The 27,979-nt window shown below is 28.5% G+C and overlaps 1 protein-coding gene across 1 annotated transcript; it reads right to left on the reverse strand.

The window, feature by feature from the left end:
* Positions 1-44: 44 nt before the first annotated feature.
* Positions 45-27,936, reverse strand: alphaCO (coatomer subunit alpha). The gene is made up of 14 exons (XM_071185862.1): positions 27,617-27,936; positions 24,368-24,752; positions 22,545-22,729; positions 21,001-21,263; positions 18,076-18,277; positions 17,791-17,930; positions 15,008-15,232; positions 14,769-14,931; positions 11,537-11,683; positions 9,114-9,200; positions 7,746-7,931; positions 6,213-6,483; positions 4,169-4,183; positions 45-1,360 (listed from the first exon to the last, which is right to left on the reverse strand). Exons 1-14 carry the CDS (start codon positions 27,842-27,844, stop codon positions 234-236), a joined length of 3,624 nt encoding a protein of 1,207 aa, XP_071041963.1. The 5' UTR covers positions 27,845-27,936; the 3' UTR covers positions 45-233.
* Positions 27,937-27,979: the final 43 nt, after the last annotated feature.

Below are 27,979 nucleotides of genomic sequence, written 5' to 3' on the forward strand. Positions count from 1 at the left end.
TTTCTCTCCTTTTGTAATGAGACACATTTAGAAAAAAAAACTAATTCTAGAATAAAGTTTTTATTTTTAAGTCAAAACACAAAAAATAAGACATGATAATAACAAATGATTGGAATACAGCACTTAAATACAATGATCATTTAGAGAAAATATATATATACACATACAGTCATTTCTTAACAAGTCCCACAAATTATTTTTTTTATCCTAATACAGCAAAATTAGTAAAACTTTTAACGGAATTGTAATGGACTAATTCTGAGTCCAATGGTGTCTTTACCAACTTCAGCAACACTGCAAACTTTACAGACACTTCCCTTATATTCAGGGAAATAACTTGATTGACACAATGGACACTTAACTTCAGGTTTTCCTCGATAAATAGGCTTGTAGGAATGACCACAAATTGCGAAGGGGTTATGCTCATCGTATAACAGTTGGTGCTGGTCAACAGGATTCTTCTCACAAGCTTGTAGGATCTTACGCGTTTGTTGGGCAACTTCAGCTCTGGGGCCCAGTTCTAACAGCCTACGAGCAAACGATCCAGCTGTCTTATAATTTTTCAACTTGAAAAACAGATTGACCGCAGTACGAAGGGTCAATATCTGATGCACAGCTTCTAGCTTACAGTGGGTAAAATAAGCAGCCATCTCGCAAGTTCGCTTTTGTTGATCTAAGGTGTCTTTCGGCAGTCCCTTGCGTTCAAGTTCGAGCGACAAACCGAGGACGTATTCTCGGCATATTTCTAAGAGTTGCTGGGCTTCTGATATCTCCTGCTTACTTTCCACCAATAGCAGTGGGATGCTCAACAGCAGTGTTCTAAATCTCTCTATCGCTTCTTGAAACTTGCCAGAAGTTGTCAACTGATAGCAAGATTGGAGCCTATCAATTAGGGTTGTCAACTTCAATGCAACCGCTGGAACACCATTCTTCACTCCGCTAGGTTCATTCCAATTGCGAAGCATGTAGCTATTGAGTGACGGAAGTATAGATGTAGCTTGATAGGAAGTGTGACTACCAGTATATGTGATCATAAAAGCTTGCTTGTAAGGTTCAAAGTTGACAACACCGATTTGGTCGTGCAGCAGACGGAAAGCGGTTTCAAAGGATCCAGCAAGGATGTGGTCGACGGGTAGTTTGGAGTTGTTGACCCAAGTTTGGGTGGGTGCAACACCTTGAGTGGGAGCAACAAAGTAACCTTCCTCCCCTGAAGATGTTGTTCCAGCACTAGTTTCCAATTCAGGAGGAAGCTCTAAATCTTCATCTTCAATGTCCCATCCACCTTCTTTGGTGTCACTTTCAACAATGGAATCAACATTTCCATCCTCATCCAATATGAGATCAGCATCATCGCCCCAACCTGAAACAGTTATGTGCATTTTTAGAAGTTGAAAATCTTGTTCAACCTTTTTAGGTCAAGCAAATAAATTTTATAAAATGTCGTATTATTTTACTTGAAATATGCTTACATTTCATTCAAAAAATTTCATGAATAAAAAATTATATTTCATTTAAGAAATAAAATGGGACGAATAGGTCCCATTCACCAAATCAATGAACAAACCATTTAGTTAAACGCTTGTTGTTTTTTTTTAAATAATTTTATTTACTGACTTGCAACTTTAATCCATCATAAAAACACAATGATAAATCTCAAAAGGAATAATTATACATTTCAAAACATTTCATTTGTCATAACCATTTTAAATTTTAAAAAAACTTTAATAGCTTAAAAATTTCTCAACAGAAAGTGTTTACTCCAATTGAATTACTATTAATTTTTGGGTGTCTGAAGAACCCTTGGCAATAGCAGAAAAATAAAGTTAGTGAAAAATATACATTACAGTGTTGGTAAAAAAAAAATATTGATTGAAAGGGTGCACTCTTGTACCTTCGGCTGAAAATGGGTTAAAAACTTATTTTTAAAAAATTTCATTTTGAGAACATAATGTTTAAAGAAACTTCATTTAAGAATTAATTATTTTAAATTATTTAATGCTATGAACTATTTCAAATTATTAAAGAATTTACCTTAATTTGACTTTTCAGTTAAAGAATTTTCTTTGGTTATCGTTGGTTTGGTTTACTTTGGTTGAAATTTACTTTGGTTTTTACATGAAAATGGAAAAGAAAAAAAATCTCATTTACCAAAAGAGAAAATGCTTGATTTTCCAAAAATCAAACATTTTTTTTAAATCACCCAATGAAAAAAATCACCTTCAAGGGCTTTTAAAAAACGAAAATCGAAAATAAGCACCTTTAAGCACTTTTTAAGAAATGCTACGCACCATGCTTAAAGAAAACTAATGTTCAAGTGATTTAGATTTTTAAATTATTTATTTTGGTAAAATTAACTTCTGTAACAATTGGTCTATTTTTAATGAAGCTGAGATCATATGATGCTAAATACATTGTTAATTAATTCAGTTATTAAACAGTTATATGTGATTTCTTTAATAAATTAACAATTGGATTATAAGAGTAAGTATTGGATTAACATTACTCATGAGACCACATTGCCACCAACACACTGTTAATTGCAAAATTTTACAGCCTTAATTTCCATGACCATCTTGGCTAACAATAACTGTTATATAAGTGTTTTCCTTTTTTAAAAAAAAATATCATGAAAATGATATAAATCATATGACGAAAATACTTAAATAAATCATATGAAATCATACGGCTATCAAGCAGTTTTTTTTTTTTTTAAGTTCTAAAAAAAATTTTTATAAAATTATTTAACTTAAGTTTGAATTAAGAACTTGTGTAATTTAAACTGTAAGTTGAAGATGTGTGTATTGTTGCTAATTTTAAAAACTACCATTTATTTTTATTTTGTAATTATAATTCTCTTTACTTCATTTTTTCCAAAAACAATATTGTTTTTTAAAATTTCCTTTTGTAAAAGAAATAGATATAGATTAATTATTTTGAGTTTGCATCAACTGTTCTATAAAAAATTTAAAAGCCGAAAAATCTAGGACTAAATCTTTTATAATCTAAATCATATAACCCAGAAATATTGATTTCTTGAGTATATGTCTTATGGTTAAAGAATAAATCTGGTTATTAATAATAACTGGTTTTAATTCATAACAACCAACAGCTATTACTGGTAATAACTACCTACTAATAATCAGCGATTATTACTAATAATAATCAGCAATTTTCTTGAGTATAAGTGTTATGGTTGAAGTAATAAATCTGGTTATTATTGATAATAACTGGTTATAATTAATAATAACTACCTATTAATAATAATCAATGATTATTACTAATAATAACTAGCAATTATCCGCATTAACTAATTACATTGATCGTAACATATACATTAATAAATATGCACATTACACATATTTACATCATTAGACTAGTTTCTCATAATTTTCACAAAATATTAAACTGAATTCTATTTTAACCATAAGAAAAAAACTTATAAAACTAAATCAAGAAGTATAACTGGTTAAAACACAAACATTTATTATAAATTCTTGAATGTTAAAACTTAAAAAAAATTGCTGCACTTTTATTTGATTACATTTATTCACTTTTTTCATAAAAATTTTAAAAAAATAATACATAAAGTAATAAAATTTTAAGTCATTAAATATTAGAAAACCAGACTTTGCAAATTTAAAACTATGATGTAAATTGCAACAAATTATATTTTTCTACAACAATCAATAACAATTACTATCGGCAATCTTGCATTTGTATTTATTTCTTTCAATCCAAGGCAATATTCATAGTTCATTGAAATTAAATACACAAAAGTAAAATGTTATTATACTATGCCAAATAAAAACTTATGATGCATACTCACTATAACAAAACCAAAAATCGCTAAAAATTATATCCGGTAGAAACATAAAAGGAAAAAAAACAAGGTAACAAAATTGAATAAAGAAATAAAAGGGCACTAGCATCTTTGGTTTGTGAAACAAATTTTTTTTTTAAGATAAACACCCAAAAAAATTTTAAACAGTTAGCATTATGAATAATTAGACTTAACTCAGAATGAAAAGCTACACCTAGTTGAGTAATTATCACTAAACAGGAACAAATTGATGCTTTACACAAAAGGCATGCATAAGCTAAGCGAACAAATATCTTTTTTTCTTTTTAAAATTTAGCAGAAGCAATATTTATGCACATAAAGTCTTACCTCTCAGCATGCTGTCTATAAAAACAAAAATTAATGATATAGAAATTGGCTGGCTATGATTTAAATATATGTTTTTTTTTTAAAAATTCTACAAATTTGGTAAGATTAAAATAATAAACATGCTTAAAACAGTAATAAATGAACTTTAATATTAGGAAACAACTTCTTTTGGAATAAAATTTTTAAATTCATACACTGTTGTATTAGCTTCTGGTTAACTTTAATAAAACAAAGTATAGAAAAGAGCTTCTATGTGTATTAAGTGACAAATGATTTAAAATTTATGTCTTTGAAAACAAATAACAGTTTAAAAAATAACAGTTTTAAAAAATAACAGTTTTAAAAAATATCAGTTTTAAAAAATATCAGTTTTAAAAAATATCAGTTTTAAAAAATAACAGTTTTAAAAAATAACAGTTTTAAAAAATAACAGTTTTAAAAAATAACATTTTTAAAAAAATATGTTTTAAAAAAAAGTTTAAAAAAATAACAGTTTAAAACACAGTTTAAAAAAATAACAGTAATAGTAAATTATAGAAACTAAAATATAGACTAGATTTAAAAAAAGGAACATTAAATAAACTATGAAAAGATATAATTTTGATATCTTTTAAAACTGGTGGCATTAAAACATTTTTTAACATTCATTGAACACACAATTTCATATATTTTTTTTTTGCTTTATTAATGAAAAATACATTAAATCAAAATGATTCATAACAAACTTTATTTAGAATGTGCTAATTTCAAATTAATTTGAACATGTGTTAATAAAAGATTTTTCTAACTGAATCCTTGAACTTTTAGAAATAGATCTTTTGTGTTAAATGTATAATTATTTCTATACAATATATATTAAGAATATAGTTAACTTAATAATTGAAAATTATCGTACATATCAAAACTTTAGATGCTAGAAAACCAATTGTAAAATTTCTAATCCAATGAGATTGCAATAAGATGGGTATGAAAATTAAACTGATTGGTCAATTTTTTTACTTATATTGGTGAGTGTTCGTAAGCAATTACCGTTTAAAAAAATAATTCTTAAATTTTTTAGTTTTCTCCAATTTTTCCAGGTCTAATTTGTAACCAATGACAAATTAGATATATTTATTATTATTATTAATTTTTCAGTTGTTCCTTATGCTTATGCATAAAATACATAACAAAACACTTACATTCACCATCAAGTTCATAAAGTTTTAAAAAGCTCATTGCAAGATTAAATGGTTTTGTTTTTTTTTAGGGGGGGGGAGATCCGATTTTTAAAACTAATTCAAATTAATTCATCTTCCCAGACTTTTCGGGCAATTTAGACAAATTCCATGACATTTCAAAGATTTTTCCACATGGATAAAATTTCCTAACTTTTTTTTGTTCTACCTAATTTCACTGTTCAGTGGCCACCCTCTGCATTTGGCATATCAACTACATTTTGAAATTAATGTTTTGACATTAGTTTTTTAAAATTAAAACTTTAATAATGAATATTAACCATCAAGAATCTTACAGCTATGACGCTATTGCTGTTTCAACTAATGCTATGCTAATTTATATATANAATTTTATAAAAATTTGGGGAGGGGGGGATATAATCTCTTCATTAGCTCACACTATTATATCCACAAAAAGGAGTGCTTTCTAATATTGTATCAATATAACCAAATAAAAATATATCAATACAATAGTGTGAGGAGAACTCAAAAAAAAAATTTTGAAACCAAATAGAATCGAACACATTGAGTAATAAATATCACACAAAAACAGAAAATAATGAAATCTATATAAAAGAAATCTATAAAGCGAGTAGCGAATTCAAATGAACTTACATGAACAGGAAAATTTTCAAGAATGATTTAAAATATTTTCGTAATAAGATTGCCAGATTACAAAATATGAAAGCAGAAGCAAAAATAGAGGTATAAGCGAAAATAGAGGGATTTTGTTTCTTAGTGCATTCTTATTGCAGTACTGAAGAGCACTTGATTTGTTAGTTACCAAGAATTGATATATATATATGATATAGTAAGTTTTAGAATACCTTCAACTAGGTTATCATCAGGCATTTCTGCTGCGAGAGCCGTTTTACGAGTTCCAACAGCACCATCAAAGAATCCTTTTGAAACACTCAGTAATGGCCAGTTCTCTTCAGATTTGTTGATGGGGCAAGGCGGTTGAAGAAGAACTGCATTTGGATCTGGCTGAGGTAAGGTGATATCAGATTTTTCCATACTCTCTTTCAAGGATTCCACTTCTTCTTCTAAGCCATGTGTGACAGCACACAGATAGGCTACTGAAGTCTGCCCACAAGTCTGAAATAAATTTAAAAAGCATTTTGAAGGGGTGATTGTGACACCAAGTGAAAAACCCTGAAAGTTTTATGAGCAAAAACTCGATAACAAAATATCAATTTATATACTATTCGTATTTAAAATAATTTTTTTTAACTAAGATTTATAATTAAATTACCTTTGAATAAAGCACACTTTTATAGTAACTAATTTGAGAAAAAATTTAGTTCTTACAAGAATCATGATATCGGATTTTAAGAATGTGAAATCACAGTATTGAGTTTTAAAATCGTGTGAATATGAATCGCGATATTGGATTTAGGAAGGCGATAATACAAATCACAATATCGGATTTTTGAAGTGAGTAAATACGAACATTATTTTTATATCCAGTGAATACGACTAGCGACATTGGATTTCAGATTCGAATGAAAACAAACCGCGATATTAATTTCAAAAACCTGTAAATACAAATTGCGAGGTTGAATTTTTTAATCCTACGAATCGAGATGCATTATTTTTAGATCACCTGAATACGATTCACAATGAATTATTTAAATCAGGTAAATACGAAAACTGATGTTCAATGTTAAAATCATGTGAATATGAATCGCGATATTAGCAGATTCCGGTGCAGTTTCAAATATTAAAACTGAAGAAAATCTGACAAACCACACAAAATATAATAATAATAATATTGCAGAAAAGTAACTTGTTTTGTTTAACGCAATTTGGCGAAGGTTTGAAAATTTAAATTTCATATTGTTAATTCTTACTTTAAATTTCAGATTGCAGTGAAAATTTTGTTGGATTATAAGTTTTAAATTGTAGTAAACTGTAGTTTTTAGTAACTAGAGAAATTAAGAAATAATACATTTTAAAATTTTATCATAAAAATTTAAAAATATATCAGACTGTGTAAGTCTGATATATTTTAAAATTTTTATGAAAAAATTTTATCATAAAACACACAATTAAAAAAAGCAACATTCATACAGTTAAAGTAACATGCTATATTTTCGGACCATTTGCTAAAAACTTACTAAGGGTTACTGCAAAAATAATAGGAAGAGTTTCGTAAGCACTGCTATCATATAAACAATGACAGAAAGTTTTATTATTGTCAGAAACACCAGCCTACTATGGTCATGCATGCAAATTAAATTTAATATATTTTTGATGAGGTAATTTTTAAAAAAATTACAATAGCAAATCTAAATTATTTATTCCCACAAGAATCAGAGAAAACAGAAACGAAAAAAAAGAAACATGAGTTTAGTTACCTTCAATATCTTAACTCGCTCAGCAACATCTCCAAGATATAAAGCATTCTGAAACTGTCCGCTAGTATCCTTTCGAATTTCTGCTATCTTCATCATCTTCCTCAATTTTTCCAAGTTTCCAGTAATTAGATACAGGAATGATAATTTGTCAAAATTTTTAGTTCTTTGGTATGCCATTTCAACTACCTAATAAATAAATCAGAACACAAAATTATAAATTATAGTTTTATTAATAGGTGAGTATCTGCTTTGCTTTTTAGATATTTCCTTTTTTAAAAAAAAAAAAGAAATCAGAATACTGTTATAACAATTTTCAGAAAATTTTTAGAGCGTTGTGAAATGAATGCTGCCAATATCATTAAACATAATGAACTTAAAAGTATTTCAATTTTCTTCTAGCAATTAAAATTCAAAATAAAACAATCAATTATATGCAATAATTATTTTATGTAACTTTTAAAAATTGCCTATTTATTTTCAAATATAATTAAACACAAATGAAGTCTCACTTTTGCATTTAAAAACCGAATAACTGAATGCACTTCTAAATCTGCAGGATTTCTGGTGACTGGTATGGTAAAAAACGAAACAGTATTACCATGCAACCAGTAGAAATGTAAAACCTAACAGCCGAGTAGTGGGACTTGCCAAGAGTTGTCAAACTTGAACTAACGCCACTCGACACTAGTGCAATCTTCTGGGACCCTGAACCAGCCTTGGGAATTTCACCCACCACATCAAGGCATCTATATTCAAGCTCTATGGCAAAATTGCCCATGAGCAATGGTGCAACTTGGATGGTCAGAGACAAGCTAAAGAGCTGAATCATGACTGTCCTAGTACATCTGTACATCAAAAAGAGCTTCTTAAGCTAAATAGGAACAGTTTGAGGAAGGTCATTGGCTCTCTCACTGGACACTGCACCCTCAGGAGACACCTATACATAATGGGCATTGAATCTAATCCTCTTTGCAGAGGTTGCCATCTTGAAGAGGAGACTTCACGACACATACTTTGTGAGTGTGAGATCTACATTGCTCAAAGATTTGAGCATTTAGGGCAACATTGCATTAAGGCCCAGGAACTGCAAGACGGTTCGGTCAGGCGTTTGCTGAACTTCACTTCAGCCACAAGGCTTTCTTGTTAATCATGATTTAGAGTTTGGGTACAATAGACCTCAGGTTGATGTGCCCTGCTCTTTGGAGCTGCCCAACCTCTAAGTCTAACGCCACTTGATAGGATGTGCGGATAAGATGTGAAATCCATTCTTACTTTAAAAATGACATTCGTATTACCAGAATAAGAACACAAATTCTGATTAATGGATTATATTCAAGAGGCTTAATTTAGAACAAAATTCTAAATTACCTGATGGTTGCCATGAAGTAGAGCAGCTTCACCAAGCTTATCCCAGCATGCTTTATCATCCAGGATCCTAGCAGCATCAAGAGCAACCTATAAAGAAAAAATACTAAGTTACTTTTACTGAACATGCCTGCTTCGAAAAATCTCATAATTTTTAGATGTCCTGCCAGGCATGTTAGTCTAGAAAATACAAGGCAAACAAAACTTATTTGGTCAAATAGAGTTTTCGATGAAAATTTATAAATTAACTCTTATTATTAATCCATCAAAAAAAATTATATAAAGTCAGCCCCATCTTTTATTTAAAGTGTTAGGTAAGCTTAATACTTCTTATTTATATTTTTATTTAAAGTATAAACAAGTATTAAATGATTATTAGTTAGTAACAAAGTGTAAGGTATTATTACCAAGAAAACAATAAAGCACTGATGGAATAAGTTCATATAATTATTATTAACAAAAAATGTTATAATCAGAATTACGTATTATCCGAAATACATGCCCTTTAACATTTTATTTTAAAATGATGTTCCTCTTGAATTTCTCAATTGCAATTCCTAGTTTTATATTAACTATTGTCTTATAAACAGAGACTAAAATAAAAAAAAAATTAATAAAAATAAATGTCAAATGAGAAAGAATAAGCAAACTTTGTTTCATAAGTTCTTAAATTATATTCAATTATAGCAAATATAATTTAATCTTAGCAAACATAATTGATTTTCCCTCTAATGCAGTTTATTTGCTTTTCACAGCTGTCAACACGGATGATAGAAATTCAGTAGATTTTACAAAATAATATAAATTTCCTGACAATTTTTGCATAATGTACTAAATATTCTACACATAGGAAATTTTAGGGACATTTTATAGCCATCAAAATAGAAAAATTGCAATATTTTCCAGTTATGATTGACATGAAATATACTTGAAATGCATGTTTACTCATAATCTTTAATGTCATTATGTTAACTCATAATTTTGAATAGTAAGAGACATTTAATTCATCAAAGATAGTTAAAAGATTTTTTAATTAATTTAAAAACAGAGTTCTGAATAAAAAATAAACTGAATATCTTTGAACAAAAAAAGTTTTTAACTGATTTCTACAAGAGAGACTCACTTTATTATGTAGTAATACTTATCATGGGGTGATTGTGAGTCCAACATAAAAATTCTGAAAATTTCCTTAGTAATATCAATAATGACGCATTTAAAAAAACTTCTTTATAAATTTAAATTATTGATATTTTCAAAACATGAAAATCTAAATAAATTATATGCAGCATAATTTAGATGAATAATTATGTATAAGTTTACTTTTATGTCTAATCACATTTATTATTCTACTAGAAAAAATATTTACAAATGAAAGAGATGCCAAGTGTAAATTTTAGTTCTAATATTTCTAAATAAAATATACAAGAATTTTTATACATAAATGTGATGGATGATTTCTTGAAACTACCAGATTGCGGTTGGCGAAAAATCCGGATAGCCAGATATTTTCCGGAGCACGATCATATCTGACTTATTTAAATATTCGAAGAATAATCTTTGCAAAAATTCTATTTCAATAGGGATTTTCTTTAGGAAACTTACTCAATTTTAATGAATTTTTTAAAATGTATAAAAACCAAGAGATTTTTTATTGAACCAGTAGATCAGAAGAAACTGACAAAACTGGAAAATCCAGTATATATGGTTATTAATGGCCAAATTTTGAGGGACAATTCATTTGTAATTTATGCAATTTCTGATTAAATATTTAAATGCTCCATTGGGCATGTAAGGGTACATATACACACAAAATCTTTACAAGCAATATAATTTTAATATGGTATAACATTCCAGAGAATAAAGCATACCTGTTAACATTGGAGAAATAAAATAATGGAGATTTTACAGGCGACTTTTTTGGGCTACCAGTAAACTTTTGATACATCATGCATAATCATGTAAGTCAAAAAAAGAAATTAAGAATTGGAAATAAAAGCAATTACATTTAGCGAAGTAAAAAATATGTTTGTCTTATAAATCTTAATCTAAAGAAGATTTTTTTAAACCATTATTCAAAATTACTTAAACTATTAACACTCAACATACTGCATTACTAGCAATAGCACCTTCTGTTGGGGAATAAGAGATGTATTTTTGCCATTAGCAAATATTTTATTGCTAAAAAGTTTTTTAAAAATTTTTTCAACAAATACGGAGAAATTTAAGAATTTAAGGGTAGGCAGGAGATAGTCGTAAAATACAGGAGCCTTTGTTAAAAAATAGGTGACTTGGCAGGCATGATATAGTATTAACATAGAGTTAAAACAAAGTATTAACATACTCTTAACCATGAATTCAAAATGAAATTCCTAAAGGGAAAAAAAAGGTATGTAAGGCTGTGTACGAAATATAAAATTGCTTCTTACCATAATATTACCACACTCTAATGCAAGAGCAAATCTAGTTTTTTCATCTTTTACAAAATGCAAGGCAACTTCTGGATAGCCTTTCTTTTGAAGATATGCAATGATGGACTGTCCAACTAATTTGGCATTCCTTACCATATGTAAAACCTAAGAATTTTTAAAATTACATTTCAACTTTTACACTGAATAAAATTATTAAATTCTAATAAAATTAAAATACAAAACAATAATTTTTTGTAAAACGAATGCTAGTGTGATTAATACAGTTAAACCTGTTTATCTCAAACCTCTTTATCTCAAAAAACCTCTATATCTCAAAAAACCTCTATATCTCAACACCTTACATTTACTATTTAAAATCAATGTATTTTCCAAGTCTATTTTGAAATTTTTTCTTTCAAAACCTCTATTTCTGGAATTTTGAGATCCCCAAACATAACAAACAAAGAAGGTTAGACCTCAAAAATCTTTTAAAAAACTATTTTCAGTGTTAAAGGCATGTTAAAAAAAGTTTATGTAAACAGATATATGTGGTATAATTAATTTACAGAAATGCCTGTATTTTTCTACTTATTGCAATTTAAGCACTTTTAATGGAATACCTATATCATCTCAAATTTTTCGTCTTTCCCATGAGATTCGAGATAAACAGGTCTGACTGTATTAAATGAAGTTTATATTCTCGTCATGCTGAAATATGCATAACATATTTCAATCATTTAAAACATTATTTAATCCTTTTTCAATAAATAAAAATATAATATGAAATATTTTTATACCACAATCTTGCAATTGAATACCAAATAAAATCTTTTTTTAGAGACACCCTCTACACATTAGCATAGAATTCGAAAACCGTTATATGGTTTCTAATGTTTTAATTTCATTAAAATTCGCTATTAATTTGCTTAAGTTTATGCATAATTTAATGTAATCACTTGATGTCAATTCCATTCTCCAAGAGAGTTAATGAAGAAAGTAGGTAAACTATAGATTGCATAACTATATTACAATACACTTAAATATGCCTATGGATTGATATCTCATCCTAGTAAAGATTTAATAATTTTAAAAAATTTCAATGTTTAATAACCATTTAATAGTTCAGTCCTGGTTTTGGTAAAAATTTACATTTTTGGGCAAAGAGTAATCTAATCAAAAGTTACTATAATAATAGTTAAACTTAAAAAATAAAAACTTTAATAAATCACTTAAATAAAAGTAAAAAGGGGTTTGTCTTAATTGAATTCTCGATTTAAAAGTATAAGTTTAAAAGAAATAGTATTAAATTAAATTAATTAAACTCAATAATAAAAGATATCAATCCAAAACTTTCATAAATCCATTATATAAAAGTAAAATGAAGTTTGCCTCAATTCAATTTTCAGTATAATAGCATAGGTTTAAAAAAAAAACAGTATTAAATTAAATTATTAAAACTAAATAATAAAAGATTCAAAATTTTAATAAATCAACTAAATAGAAGTAAAATGAGGTTTGTCTTAATTGAATTTTTGATTTAAAAGCATTGGTTGAAAAGAAACAGTATTAAATGAAATTATTTGAACTAAATAAAAGATTCAAAACTGTAATAAATCAATTAAATAAAAGTAAAAGAAGGCTTGACGCCCGGTGGCTGAGCGGTAGCGCTGTCGTGCCACAGGTCCCTGGTTCGATCCTCGGGCCGGGCAAGGTTGACTCAGCCTTTCATCCCTTCAGTGGGTCGATGAATGAGTACCAAGCATGCTTGGGAACTAAACACTGGGGGTTCCGCGTTCGGCTGACCACCTAACCGGAACATCTGCTTCTGCATCCCAGAGCCCAAGGTCAAGAAAACTGAGATGGGCACAGTAGGCCTTGGCCCTCTATGGGCTGTCGCGCCGCTGAGTTTAGTTTAGTTAAAAGAAGGCTTGGTTTAGTTCAATTTTTGATCTAAAAGCATTGGTTTAAAAGAAACAGTATTAAATTAAATTATTTAAACTAAATAATAAAAGATTCAAAACTTTAATAAATCAATCAAATAAAAGTAAAAAGAGGTTTGTCTCAATTCAATTTTTGATCTAAAAGCATTGGTTTAATAGAAACAGTATCAAATGAAATTATTTGAGTTAAATAATAAAGGATTCAAAACTTTTATTAAATCAATTCAATAAAAATAAAAAGTAGATTGCCTTCATTTAATTTTTGATCTAAAAGCATTGGTTTAATAGAAACAGTATCAACTGAAATTATTTGAACTAAATAAAAGATTCAAAACTTAAATAAATCAATTCAATAAAAGTAAAAAGTAGATTTCCTCAATTTAATTTTTGATTTAAAAGCATTGGTTTAATAGAAACAGTATCAACTGAAATTATTTCAAAATAATAAGAGATTCAAAATTTTTATTAAATCAACTCAATAAAAAGTTTAAAAAAAGGCTTGGTTTTATTCAATTTTTGATCTAAAAGCATTGGTTTAAGAAAAAATCAAAATAAAAAGTAATATTTTTAAAAACCACGTTTTTGTAGTGGAGAATAATAATTAAAAAACAAAAATTTGAAAAACGAAAAACGTGGGGCGCATGAAATACATAACAGTAACAGTACGTGTGCTCATGAGAATATGTATATGTATATCTGTAATTGTATCTGAATGTGTGCGTGGAATATGTTTGTGCATATGCATGTGTATGTATATGTGGCTGTGCATGTGTATGAGTAAGAAAATATGTATATGTATGTGTATATGTACTGTTATGTATTTCATTGTCACAACGTTTTCTGTTTTTCAAATTTTTGTTTTTTAATTAAAATTCTCCACTACAAAAACGTGGTTTATAAAAATATTACTTTTTATTTTAATTTTTTTCCCGTATTCACTTTTTCACTCACTGTGCACAAAACTTTTCAACTGACATGTGACACTAATTAGAAATAATCGAATCTTCAACAAAAGACAATCGCGAAAATATTAATTTTTCTTTAATTTCAATTTTATTTTACTTTGTATGTCTTCTTCATTTTCGTGCGTTGTCATCCGATTCTGAACTATGTACAAAATTTGAAGCCTGTAGCTAGTCGGGAAGTAAGTTTAAAATAGATTACAAAATTCCACCCGAACAGACATTCACGAAGGCAAGTTGATATAAACAGGGTAAAAAGAAACAGTATCAAATGAAATTATTTGAACTAAGTAATAAAAGATTCAAAACTTTAATAAATCAATTAAATAAAAATAAAAGGAGGCTTGCCTCTTCATATTTTCGATTCACAAGTGCAAGTTTGAATTTGTATTCTGTGGGATCAATAGTCAAAACTCTGGGTCTGCATTCTCTATCCAAACAATACACATTAGAATCTTTCACTTTAGTTATGTAGATTGGTACATCCAACGTTCGAATGATGCCGTGGTCACTGAAAACGAAAGAGAAAACATTATAAATATAAAATCACTTGAATTTTAAAAAAATTTTAACAAAATGTAACTTACCCATTTGTTAGTGCATATTTAATGTGATTGGATGTTGTGTAAATAAAAACATTGTTATCATCCCATGAACCACTTTTTAATCTGCAGTTCTCCTGAATGGTACACAAAACATCGAGACGACGGTTGCACATGGTAAGGGTATGCTTGCTGAAGAAAGCAACATGGCTCATATCACTGCTCCAGTGCACATATTTCACTCGAGCAGACTTTACGTTGGCAAGCAATCTATGAGGAAGAAATTAAATACTCATAATCAAGTTTAAAATTCAGAGCAGAATCAATAGAGAAGTAATCAGTAAAGTTTTCAAATTCAGTAAAGTTTTCTAATTAAGAAAACTTAATATTAATTTTAAACTTAACATTTTCATATAATCTATGGGAAAGAAATTAAATACTCATAATCAAAATCAACATTCAGAACAGAATCAATAGAGAAGTAATCAGTAAAGTTTTCAAATTCAATAAAGTTTTCAAATTAAGAAAACTTAACATTAATTTTAAACTTAACATTTTCATATAATCTATGGGAAAGAAATTAAATACTCATAATCAAGTTTAAAATTCAGAACAGAATCAATAGAAAAGTAATCAGTAAACTTTTCAAATTCAGTAAAAATTTCAAATTAAGAAAACTTAATATTAATTTTAAACTTAACATTTTCATATAATCTATGAGAAAGAAATTAAATACTCATAATCAAAATTAATATTCAGAGCAGAATCAACAGAGAAGTAATCAGTAAACTTTTCAAATTCAGAAAACTTAACATTAAATTTGACGCCCAGTGGCTGAGTGGTAACGCTCCGCGCTCCCCGTGCCACAGGTCCTGATTTCGATCCTCGGGCCGGGCAAGGTAGACTCAGTCTTTCATCCCTTCAGTGGGTCGATAAATGAGTACCAAGCATGCTTGGGAACTAAACACTGGGGGTTCCGCGTTCGGCTGACCACCTGACCAGAACATCTGCTCCTGCACCCCAGAGCCCAAAGTGAAGAAAACTGAGATGGGCACAGTAGGTCTTGGCCCTCAATGGGCTGTCCCGCCACTAAGTTTAGTTTTTTAACATTAATTTTAGACTTAAAATGTTCATATAATCTATGGGAAAGAAATTAAATACTCATTATCAAGTTTAAAATTCAGAGCAGAATCAATAGAGAAGTTATCAGTAAAGTTTTCAAATTCAGAAAACTTAACACTAAATTTAGACTTAGCATTTTCAAACAATCTATGAGAAAGAAATTAAATACTCCTGATAAAGATTAACATTCAGAGCAGAATCAATAGAGTAAAAGTTTTCAAATTCAGAGAACTTAACATTAATTTTAGACTTAACATTTTCATATAACATTCATGTGAAAGAATAGAATAAATGAAACATTCATATTCAAATGTAACATTTAAAGTAGAATTTTGTAAGAAGTGAAAAAAAATTTTATATTGAGCAAGCAATCTAAGAGAGAGAAAGAGAAAATAAATTTAGATATTCATAACCAATTTAATATTCAGAGTAGAATCGATGAAGTAACTGGTAAGGTTTTCAAATTAAGCAAACTAAACATTAAGCAGGGACAATTGTGACACAAAGTAAAAAAACCTGAAAATTTTTTGCGCAAAAACCCTCTATCAATTTACATACTATTCATATTTGATCGAGGATGAAAAAAGCACCTTTAAGGGCTTTTAAAAAACGTAAATCAAAAATAAGCGTCTTTAAGCACTTTTTAAAAAGCTATGCACTCTGTATTAGTTTTTAGATAATTCGAATTTTTGGCAATTGGAATTGACTTCAGCCTTAATTATTTCTCTGTTTTAACTGGTTCTTTTCATAGATTCAATATGGAATTAAATAGTACTATTATACAACATAATTTTTAATACTTAACACTAAACGTACGAACACTTAATCTATACCTATTTCTACCAAAGCCTGTCAAATGACCAGGCTTAATGTTTCTTGATTGAATGTATGAAATATGGATGTTAGGAAGAAAATAAACTAAAAAAAACTTCATTATAATTAAACAAAATTGTATCTTGCCAATTTTTATGTATTACAAACACAAAGAATAAGAATTTTTTATTCATTGCTCACATTTTTTATATAGGGTGTTTCCATTGTGCATTTTCCGCAAACATATATTTCTTCTAGTTATTATTATTTCTATTACTCTTATAATTATAATATATAAGAATTATAATCCTTATAATTATTCCTATAATTAATATTATTCCTTCTAAGAACCTGTGCTGTCTTGATTGTTTCGACATTTTTCTGGGTAAAAACTAACAGTTAGTTAAAAATGAAGTAAAGCTATCAAAACAAAATATAAGCTACTTACCAAAACATTTAGTTTTTGTCACTTTTTCTTACACGAAAATGTCAATCTAAAATTTTAGGTACTTTCTAGAAATTTGAATTTACAGTTATTCCGTATGAACTAACCGCGCAACAATCTTTGCAACTAACCACGCAACTGTGCAACTAATTTAATGCAATACGCTGAACGCGCATTACATCGCAATTTCTGATACGATAACCTTATAAAGCAATAAATTGTTCTCCTGGTCAAATGACCGGATGTGGTCGAAATAGGTTTATGGCAAGTATTATTCGAAGCAAACAAAATATAAAAAATAATAGATTATTAACTGTATATATTTGTTAGAAAAAGTCATGAAGTTAAATGCACAAAAACAGTAATATGATCAGCGCATTTTCAATGCTAAAGTTCTTAATGGTATGTTTAGCGTTAAAAAAGTGACTAGATAAAAAAAAAAAATTACCTGTTTTGTTGGACATCAAAAAGAGTGAGGCCATCTGAGTCTCTGAGAAGTAGCATTCCGGTGCCAGCATAAAATATTTCATCACAATTAGGAGCCTGAACTTTTTTAGTCACTTCATTCTTCATGTTCTTGATAACTAACTGTTTCAAAAAAAGAAAAGATGAAGCATAAAATTTATAGCCAACAAAAACAGGGTGCATAGCCAAATNACTGTTTCAAAAAAAGAAAAGATGAAGCATACCAATTTATAGCCAACAAAAACTTATTATGCAATTAGATGCTCACTGTATGAGTGCGATCCAAAACAGCAAATCTGTTCCTTGCGATCCAAACAGCAGTAAGTCCAGAAGAACGTTTACAATCTGATGCTTCAGTTTGCTGTGAATCAACTTCTTTTGGAATCATGTATAAATCATAAGTACTGTTATCCACATTGTTGGTACGGGTGCAAATAAGAACAGCATTTTCAACATGATTATAAGACAAGCTAGAAAAGGAAGAGAAATAGTTGTCAGTTCATTTAAATTATTCATAATTTCAAACACAGTTTGAAATGCTTTGAGAAAAACATTAGAATATATTATTAAAACCTTACATATGCATAATATGGTACCTATACTCAAAGAGATGAAATCATCAATAAAATAAAACATTTTATTGATGATTTCATTTTCATCGCAATAAAAAATGACACAAATTTTTTATATAAAAAAGAAAATTTTATTCATTATGTTCAGGGTATCTGCTGCATTTTAGATTTTCAAATCCGTGACTTTTCATAACTTACCATAAATAATTCCAAGAATTTTTCAACTTACCGAAATTACTATTTTCTCCAACAAAAACACAACAAATTTAAAAAAGCATTATAATGATAGGTACTGAAATGATAGGTATAACCAAAATTGTTATACTTTTCATCTTCATATTGAATTTTAAACTTAAAAAAAAAAAAAAAAGATTGAAGAAAGAGTTGAAGCAATAAAACATCTAAAAAAATACAAAAGCATATAAGTAAATATACAGTCAGATATATGTAGTTATTTAAACCTGTTTTATTTCTTCTTANATGAATTAAAACAATTTTTAAATTACTAAAAAACGAATGAAAGAGCATACTTATGCATGTTTGCTCAATTGATAAAAAAATTCTGAAATCATAGAAGTTTAGAAGATAATTCACTCCAGAAATGATGTTCGTTCTTTCATTTTTTGAAAGAACGCCATAATTTTTAAAGGACAGGAAAAAACATTTTATATTTTAAAAAAATATGACTATGAGTGGAGACTGTTACAAATTTAGATATTCGGAACACTGCAAAATTGGGGGGGGGGGTAAATTCCATTTTAAAAATTAGATCTTTAGGCAACCTAAATCCATGACTTTCCATGTGACTTTTTTTTTAAAAAAATCTTCTTTAAAATCATGACATTTCATGGAAAATTTTGTTCAATACCGAAATCCATTACCTTCCAGGTGCGCAGATATCCTGTATGTTTTTATAAAATGAAACCAATCTTGTCATGTAAGCAATAGAAATTAAACAACTAATCAATAGAAATATTACATTTTTTCCCTATTCCATGAATTAAAACAATTTTTAAATTACTAAAAAACGAATGAAAGAGCATACTTATGCATGTTTGCTTTACAACTCTTGATATATTATCCTGAACATTTCTTAATAGTACTTAAGAACAAAACTAGATATTTTGTAAAAAAGATCTTTTCTAACTAGCAGCTGCGTTTTTTCTTTACTGGCTGCCTTAAAGCAGGGCTCGAAAAAGCTCAGAAATTTTACCCGTCCCCAAGGACGGCTTGTCCAACAATGTACCCGTCCTCCTTTGAAACTAACCCGTAGCTTCTAAATAAATAAAAATATAATTTTCTCTCATTTATTACAAACATTTATATAAATTACACAATGAATTAGTAGTTACTAAGATTACATTATACAGTAATAAAAGAAACACGAGGCTTTTAGAAACGTAGTATTTCTTTTATGAAAAAATTTATTTCTTTTATGAAATAATTTAAAAGACAAAGGTCAAGTTATCTGGAATGGCAATTTATCCGAGGGTACTGCGTTTTTTTAAATGAGTCAAATATGACGTTTGCCAGTTCCACAATCAAGCCAATGATTTGCAGAGGCTTCTGCATAGAAATCTGAAAGGGGTTTTCCATTTAGGTAGATGTTCATAATTGCGTTTACCGCTTCTTGTTTAAGACCAGTACGTAATGCATTTTTTTGTAAGTTCATTGCTGAAGTTCATTGCTAAGTTCAACAGCTGCAGTTCTCCCAGACGGAGAAAACATCAATTCAATTTCAGGGTCAATTTAGAAATAAGGCGCTAGACTCTTGTAAGATAACAAAAATTGAAAATGTATCACGAACATTAACGGGAAAATGGCCGTCCGCGCGGACGTCGGATTAGAGAAATTTGTTGACCGCGGGGAATTTTTGACAGCCGAGGACGGGCGGCTTTTCGAGCCCTGCCTTAAAGGGTACCTTTATTTTTGCATTTTTTATTTATTCGGTTTTTCTTTTTGCACTCTATTGTTTGATGAATGATAACAAATTTCCAATCTGGAATCTGAAATTTATCTAAATTTTAAATACTATAAAGAAAAATAACTTTGCTGCATACAAAAAAAGTTATTTTGAATGGATGTTGATTGAAAAATATCAATACTGCCAATTACTAATTGTTAGTTATTTCATCTATTATTTGACCACTGAATTTAATGCAAATTATATTTTGATGTAAGAATTCCTGGGATAAACTTTTTAACAGCAATGAAGTCAAACAATTTAAAGTAATCTTTAAAGTACTTTACTTCAAATTAAACACAAAGTCCTAGCCAAATCATTACAATTGAAAATGCGGGGTGAATATATAGCGAATAATAAAATCAAATCATTTGTAATTTAATTGGAATGCTTGGATCAGTTCAATATTTAAATTTAATGTTTTAATAATAATTATATGTTAATTTAATGTTAATTATATGTTTTAAGTTCGATACTTTATATAAAATTAAACATGCTCTTTACAATTAGATATGAAATTTTTCCTTTACTAAACACTTGTGAACAAAAAACACATTGATTTTTGAGAAAAACTTATACGTTTTAGAATTAAGTAATCTTAGCTTCAAATCATGTTAAAATAGTTTCTTTAAACGATTCTAACTTAAATTTTTATTACCTAAAGACTGGGCTTCGATTTCCACCTCTGAGTTGAAGAAGACAGACGTCTTTGGAGAGGCCGAAATCCAAACGCCTCAAATAGCGATCTTTTACGTAGTAGAGCAAGTTGTTGTGAACAGCAAATGATGGCCGTTCTCGTTCCAGCTTGAAGATTATCATTCCGCCATCGTGACCAGCAGCAAATAAGTTGAGACTGGGGTGGGCAGTCATTATCCAAAATCTGTCATGNTTTTCCGATAAATTGATTCTGATTTTCGAATTCTGTTTTCCTTCTTAAGTAATCAGTTTTGCATTTTCTAATTTTAAACGTTTTAAAGTATTGTATTTTCTGCAAAGAGATTACAAGGTTAACCGACAAAAAGAATTTAGTGTTATATAAACAATGATGTTTATATAACAATCACCACCAACAATTGCTTTCAATATGTCGGTCTAAACACTTTGGCATGCGGCCCTTCATTGGTCAATCTGCTGTGCATGTGGCCCTTCACTGAAAAAGGTTGTGCACCCCTAATTTAAATTAAGCAATATAATTTTAAAGTTCAGTGTTGTCTTAATTATACTTATTACTTAATGCATGCTAATTTTTTAATCATACTAGTCAGCTCTTAAATGCGTAAAAAATGAAAGTTTTGATAATAATTTTCTTTACAACTGTAGTTAGCAAGTTATGTAAAATGGATAAATGCAGAACTTTACTGTAAAAATTTATTTCTTTCAACTATATAATATGACAACCATCTTAAACAGTTAACAAGTTTCTTTAAAAAAAAAAAAAAATTTTAAAAACCGTGAAATGAAAACATACTTAGTATTTTTTTCAGCTTAAAATGAGGTAATGTCACAAATTATAAAAGCTGTGGTAGATAAATTAATAAAACAATTTTCTGTTAACTCAATATATTGAAGGACAAAAACTATGCATATAGCAAATAAACTTAATAAATTCAGTTAATATAATTTAACATTAGTTTAATAAATGAAGAACAGGAGTTAGTCCATTTTCACAAAAATAACAATTAGACTTGCATTTTGAGGACTACAAATGAATAATGTGGAAAATCAGTTCTCTCCAAGAGTTATTACACAGGGAAAATAGACAATGCTAAAGAAAAACTTTTTCCTGTATACAAGAAGAACTAAGAAAAACATAGTGAATAAGAAATAGTAATGAAGAAGTATTGATGGGGAAGAGATTTTGAGGAGATCTTGTTTAATCAGACTTTCAAATTTAATTTTTTGTAAAAAAATCAAAAATTTTGCCCTGAAATTTTCAGGGGATATAAATTAATATTTACGACAAATGTCTATATTTTTAAGATTTCAATTGGATGCTTGCTACTGAGAATTTTTGAATCAGGAAATTAAATTTTCTCAGAATGAGCGTTCATGGAAAGAAAGAAATATAAATAAGAAATAAATATAAATTATACTTAAACTATCAAATTATGTAGAATTTTTTCCTCATCATAATTTCAATCCTGTTAAGAAAATGCAAATTTTCTTAAAAAGAAAGCTTATCAATATAAAATAGAAATATTAATAGCAGTAATACCTAGGGTGAAATAAAACACAAGAAACATTATTGTAATGTCCTCGGCATGTATCGACTTCCCAAGCTTTTGAATCATTCATTCTCCATAGTTTCACTTGGCGGTCATCTGCTCCCGATACAATCAAAGGCATGGTACTGTGAAAAGCTGCCCAATTAACACCTCGATCATGACCTACATTAAGGAAAAAAATAATAACTTTAAAAAAAAAAATAGATCAATTTATTTCCAACCCAAAAAATATTATAACAGGGTAATTCTATAAACGACTTAATTGTTAATATCATACTAGAACTACACTAAAAGGCTATTGGCTAATTACTTGTAAAACTCCCAATCAAATAATTAACAATGGGCAAGCTACCTGACTTGGGAGTTTATGCAGCTTGCTCTACAATCTTTTATCAGAGAAAGGGAAATTGTTCTTTCTTGTTATAAAAAAAGATTGTGTTGAATAAAAACGTTTTGAAAACAAATTTCTCATTTTAATACAAAATATTTGCTATAATGAACTAACTGTATTTTTTTATTAAATCTGATTCATCTAAATCAAAACTCATATAAAATACAGATGATAATTAATGTCAATTTTTTACAATGTTTTCTTATAGGTTGAATGATAAAATAGGATTTTAAAAAAAAATAAAAGTTATAAGATAGATGTTAATTTGAATTTTTTCTGCCACTAATTAAGAATTCTTTTTTTTTTCCTTTTTATCCCCTCATGTTGTAAAGCATTAGCAGTACAGATAATCAAATAAAAATAACAATAAAAACCGAGCCTCTAATTCCAAAAGTAAATTAATAGGATTTAATTTTAAGAAAATTTAAAATAAGGAAAAGAATTGAGTAAATTTTTTAATAAAAATATCTATAATTTAAAGAGAAATAAAACTTCGATGCTGGTGTTTTTCTCTTTTTCAAACACTTTTGATATTCAAGTTCATTAATGTTCTAGTTTATTCTCCTCAATTTTTTTTAACTGCTCTGCCTTTTCAATAACTCTTACTAGTACTGGGCGATAAATCGATACATCAAGAATTATCGATTCAATGTATACATCGCTATGCCTGTATAGTGACTTTTGTTTCTTGCGAGCATCAGAAATCTGATATAAGAAGAGGCTCGCAGTTTAACGATTTGACATGCTAGGATCTTGGCTTACTCTAACGCACTTACCACGCTGACAAAGGCAATTTTTATTTCCTAAAGCTTAGAAGGTATTGACGTCTAAAGACATTGATGTTCGTCTTGCTACGAAAACAATGTTCATTTCAGTATGTTGAATGGCAATGAGTGAATTGAATCAGAAGTCACAGTTTTGTGAAAGGAGCAGCGTCGAAATGTAGAATGCAATGCATAGTTTCTTTATGCATCCTTTTTTACCCAAGGAATTTTTTGTTCCTCGAAGATTATTTTCAGGCGGACTTACGTTATTTTGCGGCCGCAGTGCATTTTATTTCATCAGGACTTAATGCTTCTTGTAAATTAGTTTCAGTGGAACTTCAGCTACTTAGGGATTGTTGTGCATTATTTCATCACTTTTATTTTGTCTGTTGGGATTTAACGTATCTGGACAATTAATTTTAGAAGGCCAACTGTTACTTTGAAATCACTGTTATTTTGAATTATTTTTCTCCCAAAATAACTTCTGATAAATGACCTTCCAATGTATACCTAATTAAAAATAAAAATTTTGCTAGAAAAAATGCAATTTAAAGCAGATATATAACATACGTAAATGACATCAAATTACAATTTACATAAATTCACCATCAAAAATAATATTACACATAGATATTGACACATTACCTTCCAAAACATGCTTCACAACAGCATCGGACGTTCCAAACAAATCAGTATGTGAGGGATTTTTGAGATGCTCTTCCAGCCCCCCAGGTCCTGGGGCAACATTCTTCTTTCTTAAACCAGATATATCCCAAACTCGCACAGTTTGATCCAAAGATGCCGATACAACCAAATCTTCTGTTGGGTGAAATTGTGCAGACATAACATAATGATTGTGGCCAGTAAGAACACAAATACATGTACGTGACTGCCAATTCCACACTCTAATGGTTTGATCATCTGACGCACTTAAAATCCAGGGATACTCATGATGAAAATAGGTTGTGCGAATGTAATCGAGATGACCCATCAAAGTAAAAATGCATCTTCTTTGTTTATAATTCCACACCTAAAAATTATTAGTTTTAAAATATAAATGCATAATAATAAAAATAAAAACTATAAAATTCAATAGCAATAAATGTGGTAAATATCATTTATTTTTAATAAACAAATAAACAATTTTTTTTACATAAATTTAAAAAAGTTTATTATTTAAAAGTTTATAATTATAAACGTTTATTAAAAGTTTATTTAAAAAAGTTTATTATATTTAATATTGCATTATTTATCCTTCAGCAAAAACATAATTTACCAGTATTAAAAGCATAGTTATTCATATTTAAAGGATAAGGTATTCACTAGTGATGTACCGAACAGTGATGGGGCCGAATACCGAATATTCAGCCAAATTTTAGGCTGAATACTTTTTAAAAATTTCTCTTTTGATTGTAATTTTGTAATTAAAGTAATTTTCAAATTTTAAATTAAAAATTAAATAAATATTAACAAAATTGCTTTTTTAATCTTTGTACATTTAAAAAAATTTTAACAACTTGATTTATTTTTTGTAATAATTTAAATATCTTGATGCCAATAACAAGGCCATATGGCTTTTATAAATCTAAATAATTAATAATAGCATATTTTAGTTATAGTTATACTTGTAATTTATATGCTATTTCATCTAAAATTTGAACTCATAAAAATGCCTTAAAACACAAAAAATATGGTACTTATTATTTACAGAAAAAAAAACATCTAAAATGTCAGGTGCATTAGAAATAAAATCCAACAAATTTATCAATTTTTTATTTGCTTTAAAGATAGTAAAGTTAGTACGGTTTATGGAGAATTAAGGTTTATAGAATTGCATTTCATAAATGCTTCTTCTATAAATGCTTTAAATCATGGATATGAATCAATTTTACACGTTCATTTGTCCTTATTTCTTAATATAAATACTTATACAATAGTTACAGAAACATGGTATGATCTGCAAAGGAATTTTGGATATTGCACTCCACTATACAAATAAACATTATCTTTACTAAGTGAAATATGCCCACTTATGGCGGATATTTCCGTATCGTGATCTCCCCCGCCAACTACAATCGCCAAGGTGCCAAAAAGATTTTAAACTTGCAAATTTAAAAAAAAAAAAAAACATGTAGATGCTTGCCCGGGGTGTGGCTACGAGTTATACCTTTCAAGTTTGTCGTCCCGCTCTGTGGTGTTTTTTTGTTTTTGTTTGTTTGTTTCTCGCGGGCCATTGCCCAGAAGTTTTCAAGACTAGGCAATTATTCTGCCACAGATCACGATACGGAAATCTCCCCTACTTATGAAATAGAATAAGATTCATAATTCATATAGAGATTAAGTAACTTTAAGAAACTTTTTTATGATTGCTTATGGGGGTAAATGATGATTTATGATGTGGTCAGATTTATGATTACTTACGGGTTTTTTTTATGATTGCTTATGGGAAAAAATAATGGCTTATAGGTTTTTTTTATTGCTTATGGGTGTAAATGATGGTTTTATGATGTGGTAAAGTTTATGATTCCTAAAGTGGGAAGGTTGCTGAGTAAAAAAGTAGTTTTCTTCAAGACCAGATAAAGTTAGAATTCACAATTTCTTAACAAAAATAACAATTTTTCAAGAATACTATTGTAAACATTGATGATTCAAACACAATAATAATTATTATGTCTTCAATAATTATTATTATGTACTGTATTATGTAAAATATCTGCTACATTTTTAATTGGAGAAAAAGGACCAAATATATTAGAGCTGGCAGGATTAATTTAAAAGTTAAGTAATAAATAAAAGAATTTTGCGAAGTGCTAGCAAAAATGTCGCTAATTTAAAAATAAAGTAGGAAACATAGTTCAAGCATTGAAAGTTTCTATTTAATAATATAAGGCATAAAATATATTTATTCATATTCAATCTCTTTAATATATTATATATATTAAAGAGATTGAAATATGAAACCTGCGGGGTTTTGATAATTGACTATATGTCAACCTTCATCTATCAAAAGGTACCTCGTGATAAAATCAAGTTAACATGTCTTATATACTAGTGAATCGGTATTTAATATTTATAGTGGTAGTTACGCCACATTACTCCCCTTCCAGAATTTTATCTGTGATAGAATTCGATGAGCAGATTCCACTAGTTGATTCATGCTGTTTACGTATTTATATCAATTTTTGCTCATTATATTTTCTTCATTTTTTATTTTTAATTTATAGCATTTTGCTCATTTTTGGTTTATTTATTGTTTAAACTTTATTTACTTGACCAGATTTTTTTTTCTTTTGAACAATATATTTTAAAGCAAATCAACTGTTTAACATGAACCATCCATCAATGTTGGCAAGTTCATATCACATCCAGAGGTCACCAATGAGGGGAATTATTTATGGTCTATGTCAACCTTCACCTATTAAAAGGTACCTCGTGATTGCATCAAGTTAATGTTACCTTATATACTAGTAAATTGGTATTTTATATTTATAGTGATAGTTACACCACAAACCTATATCATAGAGCTATACATTTTTTTTAAAAAAATCCCCATTTACCTTTAAAGTCAAAATCTCAACTAAAAAGAAAATTCCTTAACATTCTTTGTTAGATTTGGTATTCATGACAAATAGGCAAAATAAAGCCCTGCTACTAATAAGATGTAGTTAGTTGCAAATTGAATAAAATAGGACCCTACAAAATATGGTACTACTTCGTTTCAAGGATAGAGACGTAAAAAAATCTATTACAATACATATACCAGTGTAATTATTACAATAACACCTATTACCACAGTCAATTAAGTACTAGAAACAATACTTTTGAGCGACTATTACGGTGCCCTGAAACGGAGTAGTACCTGAAAAAATATTATAGTATTTAAATCATTGCTACTTTTATTTTGTAGTCATCTCCACCAGAAACGAAGAGGGGCTGCTGGTTGTGGAAACAAATCCCTCTAACCGGCCCATCATGTTCATCAAATTTGTCCAACAAAGTGCACATACGATAATCCCATAGTTGAATGATTCCATTGTGTAAACTGGTTAAAATCCATGGTCTCTTAGGGTGAAAACTTAGCCCTTTAACTCGAGCAGATTTAGTTTCGAATTTTGTTAACATTTTACTTATGGCGACACGTCAGACCAAACAGAACAGAAACATCAACAATCCAACCCATCAATGAAATGTGACGTGTATTCACTTCTTTTCAGTTAGTGTTAAACAGCTCAAATACGTTTTTCAGAAACTTGAACT

This window comes from Parasteatoda tepidariorum, chromosome 9, assembly GCF_043381705.1.
Source record: "Parasteatoda tepidariorum isolate YZ-2023 chromosome 9, CAS_Ptep_4.0, whole genome shotgun sequence".
NCBI classification, from domain to species: Eukaryota; Metazoa; Arthropoda; class Arachnida; order Araneae; family Theridiidae; genus Parasteatoda; species Parasteatoda tepidariorum.